Genomic DNA, 4869 nt, shown 5'->3' with positions numbered 1-4869 from the left:
TTATCTCTAAGCTCATCACTTTGATCCCTAACTAGACACTACACCAACTATCATTTTGGGATAGGATGTAGGTCTAGTTGTTCTTCCTAAACAACTTACTAAACCAAATAACAAAGATTTCCCTCACATGAGTATTATTAACTCCCCACAAAGGGGAGGTTTAGCTCATGGTCCTTGGGCTAAAAGATGACTAATGTAGAATGTAAAAAGAGGGAGAGAGAACAAAAAGAAAACTAACTATAAAAACTCACTTGCATTTAGATTTTATTTCCACTAGAAGAAAACAAAGTTTCCTCCATTAAAACTATTACAAGCTTTTTTTTCAAAACCAAAAACTAAATAAAAACTAAGGCTAAGGAACTAAAATAATACATGGTAAAGGAAAAGAAGTCAAGGGAGTAAATGGATTGTCCCCCCCTTGTTTTGTTTTCTTCTCCATTTGAGAGAAATCTCATTTCCTCCCACGTGAAATACCAAACCACATTTACTTCATTTTTACCCCCCACCACATTAAAACAAAGTGACACCTTGCCTTTTTTTTCACTATTAACACCTAATCTAATTAATTACATGCAAGGTGTCAACTTTGCACCAATAATTTGACATTTTTGTCTTGACATGCTCCATGATTGATGACTAATCAAATCTTGCAGGCCCGCATAATGGGTCCACGTGCAGTCAAGTGGCGGTCCGGTCTTTTGGCAATTTTACAACTTCCCGCTTATGCGTAAAGTTCATCCCCCTGATTGTTTGAGCAACTCACTTGTCACAATCGGAGTCCTGGTTCAAGAGGTAGGAGCTTCGGAAGTTTGATGCTTCTATGCGGATTTGTTGGGCTTTACATGGCTGATTTAGAAGAATTCATATATACGTCGTTCTCCGTGCTTTTACGCAGGTTTAACCAATATTTTCATGTTTACTGCGAATACCTGCAAAAGTACGAAAATATATTTATTTCATGATTATTAAACACATAATTAACCAAATTTATATATCTCAATGGGGTTTCATATTACAGTTTTGGGTGTTTATCACAGAGCTAAGCGCAAAGTTCTAGATGCAGTGGAAAATAGGTTGGCTAGTGTATATGCAAAGTTATGGGACTACCAATTTGAACTAAGAAGGAGTTATCCTGGGAGTACTATTGAGATAGAATTATTTATCCTACACCTAATGAACCTGCAGTGTTCAAGCATATGTATATAGGGTTTGCTGCACTTATAAATGCATGGAAGAGTGGTTGCATACCAGTTATTGGAGTTGATGAATGTTTCTTGAAGGGGTACTACAAGGGGGAGCTACTGGCAGCCATTGGTAGAGTTGCAAACAATCAAATGTTCCCAATAGCATGGGCAGTTGTAGAAGTGGAAAACTTAGATAGTTGGATGTGGTTTTTAGATTTGCTGATGCAAGACTTGGGTTATAGTGAAGGTCAGGGTCTTGGGTTGACTATTATTAGTGACCAGCAAAAGAGTCTTGTACAAGTGATAAAAGACTATTTGCCTTTTGCTGAGCACAGAAATTGTGCCAGGCATATATATGCCAATTTCAAGAAGACATTCCCTGGTTTACAGTATAAGTTTCTATTTTGAAAGGCTAGCAAATGTGGGACTCCTCAAGAGTTTGAACAAAACATGGATGAAATGAAAAAGTATTCTGAGAATGCATATCACCACTACATGGTGAAGCAAAACCCAAGACAGTGGTCAAGAGCTTTTTTTAGCATGTTTCCTTGTTTGGATTCTGTTGACAACAACATATGTGAGATATTTAACTCAACAATAGTGGAAGCAAGGAAAAAGAACATCATAGAAATGCTTGAGGATATCAGATAGCAAGTAATGGCTACAATGCAAAAGAAGATTGTAGCAATGGCTAACTGGAAGACTGCCTTTTGTCCTATTATAATGCAAAAGTTAGAAAAAAATAAAGAAGATCATAGGTTTTGGGCTGCACATTACAATGGAAGCAACTCATTTGAGGCCAGGAAGAACAAATATGAAGCCTTTACTGTGGATGCAACTGCTATGAGATACAGCTGTAGAATGTGGGAAATGAATGGCATCCCATGTCCACATGCCATTTCAATTATGTATTATCTCAACATTGATCCATTGCAGCATGTATCTAGTTGGTATAGTGTGGCAGAGTACAAGAAGATATATAGATATATAGTCAAAGATATATAGCCTTTGAATGGTCAAAACATGTGGCATAGGACAAAGAGGCCTGCTATTTTGCCTCCCATAGCAAGGAGGATGCCTGGCAAACCCAAGAAGAATAGAAGGAAAAAAGGAGTAGCAGTGGGAACTAGAAGAGTGATAGAAGACAAGGCTTCTCACCAACTATGTAGGAAGGGTAGGAAAATGCATTGTTCTAGATGCAATAGTGAGGAACACAACATAAGGTTATGCAAGTCTACAGACCCACCACTTAGAAAGAAACAAGTGAGTACGCATTTGTCTTTTACTTTTATAAGTTATTTTTACAAGTGGTTTTGATTGTATTTAAATATGTTAATATAACATTAGGTGAGGAAAAAGAAAGGACAAGTGAATAATGTCCCAGTTGAGGATGCAACTAATGAAGGGCCAACTACTGTAACAGCTGAGAATGCCAGTAATGAAGGTAGGTGTACAAGAGGCAGAGGTACAAGGGGTAGAGGTCAAAGAGGGAGAGGAAGAAGGGAACCAGTCCTTATAGGCTTTGGAGTATACACTAGTCCTAAAGGAGAAACTTACATCAATGTGAGTCTTCTAATATATTTAATGTATTTTTCATTCATTATGTTTTGTGCATTATCTTATTCATAGTGCATTATGTGTAGACTGCTTCAAGATTGACACCCTTGAATTCAAATGAACCATCTCCAAGTAATGAAGGGCCAAGTACTTTAACAGATGAGAGTGCAACTAATCAGCAACCAAGTACAAGGGGTAGAGGTACAAGGGGTAAAGGTACAAGGGCTAGGGGTGAAAAAGGAAGAGGAAGAGGAAGCAGTGAGCCAATTACTGTTCCACTTGGTGTAAACACTAATACTATTGAAGGAGAAGCTGACATCAATGTGAGTGTTTTAGTTTAGTTTTTTCAATAAATTAGTTTGAGTGCATTGGCTTATTCATTGTGCATGACTGTGTAGACTGCTTCAAGATTAACTGTTCCACTTCCACCAAGAGTAACTGTGTCAATGGGTGATGGAGTACACATATTACCTCCAACTAGAAGAAAATATTTTCATGTAAGTTATTATTTTAAGTTTTTTATTCATTTAAGTGTCTGCAATTTAAAATTTAGTTTAGTTTATTTCTTTATTCTTTAGTTTAGTTTGGTAAGTTTTTATTCATTATGCTTTATTTCTTATATAGCCACCACAAGAAAGGAGAGTTGTACAAAGGAAGACTTCAAGTGCAAGTGATCAAGTTGGAAGTAGTCAAGGGTCAAATAATACACCACTTGGAACACAGGAATCAAGTACTGCAAAGAGTATAGCAGAAGGCATCCCATGAATTATTTGGTAAAATTGATCTAGCTCATTTTGGTGTTTTAAGAGTGTATTAATGGTTTCAGACTTGTTGCTTTAATGAACAAGTGTCACGTTTTGTATGTTTCTCTCAAACATGGTCATGCAAAGAACAAGTGTCATATTTTGAATGTAAGGAAACATTTTTTTTTTTTTTTGGGTCAAGGAGAATGCTTTATTGAATATATTGAAAACTGATTTGACTAATGTCTTGTAAATAGTGTTATAGTTTTAATTTTGGACTTTATAGTTGGTGATAATTAATGGTGTTTGGTATGCAATCTATAAAACCATCCTAGATGGGTAGAGGTTGTATGCAATAGGTTTAGATTCGAAAAAATAATGACCAAGGGTCAGATGATCCATGTTGAGGGTAAGGGAGAACCCAAAACTTTTGAAAGAGCACTGATTGCAGTTTGGGACCTCATCAAAACAAAGGAGGGGGAGAGAGTGCTCATGGAGGTTGTTTATGAGAATGATGCCATTAATCTGAAACCTTGTGATGACTGTGGAAGGGTGTGCATCATTGAGCTATTGGAAGAGGGAGAGGCAAGTCGACCTAGAGAACCAAGTCTAGAAGTTCCACCTGGATTCGAACATAAGCTCAGGAAATCTCCAAGGTTACTAGCAGCAGCAGTAAATGAAGTAGCAGTGAGGGAATCAGCACCAACACCATCCAAGCAGCAAGTTCAAGAGGTTATCCTGTGTCTTGCTGCTGCTACAGCTTATCCTGGGTTTTGTATGAAGTCCAAGAAGTCTAAGTCTAAGAAGTGATGTCTTGGTGTATGTTTGAAGTGAACTGATGTTTGAAGTGTGTTTGTTAGGTTTATCTAGGCAGTGTCTTGTGTCTTGTTCTTGTTTCTATGTTTTGATGTTTTTTTAGCTTGGTTGTCTTGTTCTATGTTAAATTATCAAGTCCTGATGTAGTGTAGTGATGTTTAATGTTTACTTTTGCTATGTTAAATTATCAAATGCATTTTTCATTATATACATACAGTGACAGAAACCAATGTTACAGAAACACAGAAACTAGAGAACTCTACAATTTCATTCCATTTTCATTTTCATTCAACTTATTACATTACAAAAACCATGTTACAGAACATTACAGAAATACAATGCACATCACTTATTAACCAAACAAATACTTGTAAAACAGGAATACAACGACCAAAATCAAACAAGTTTTCTTCATCTTATAATTCTAGCATTCCAAAGTTGTCACCTTTTTCTTCAACTCTGTTCTCTTCTTCTTCTCAAAGTGAACAATTACATTCAATTTTCCTTGCAACTCCACCTTTTCCATGTTAGCTTCCTCCAAATTTTCTTTCAATCCGTCAACCTCTTTG

At 36.6% G+C, this 4869-nt stretch overlaps 1 protein-coding gene across 1 annotated transcript; it reads left to right on the top strand.

Annotated features, from left to right (window-relative positions):
- Positions 1-587: 587 nt before the first annotated feature.
- Positions 588-3681, top strand: LOC147504061 (uncharacterized). Its single transcript, XM_086604028.1, has 5 exons — positions 588-2447; positions 2532-2747; positions 2828-3064; positions 3140-3238; positions 3366-3681. Exons 1-5 carry the CDS (start codon positions 2208-2210, stop codon positions 3504-3506), a joined length of 933 nt encoding a protein of 310 aa, XP_086460154.1. The 5' UTR covers positions 588-2207; the 3' UTR covers positions 3507-3681.
- The last annotated feature ends 1188 nt before the right edge of the window (positions 3682-4869 follow it).

Source organism: Coptis chinensis, chromosome 4 (genome assembly GCF_015680905.1).
Source record: "Coptis chinensis isolate HL-2020 chromosome 4, ASM1568090v1, whole genome shotgun sequence".
In the NCBI taxonomy this organism is placed as follows: domain Eukaryota; kingdom Viridiplantae; phylum Streptophyta; class Magnoliopsida; order Ranunculales; family Ranunculaceae; genus Coptis; species Coptis chinensis.
This window is presented reverse-complemented; position numbering and strand designations above follow the sequence as displayed.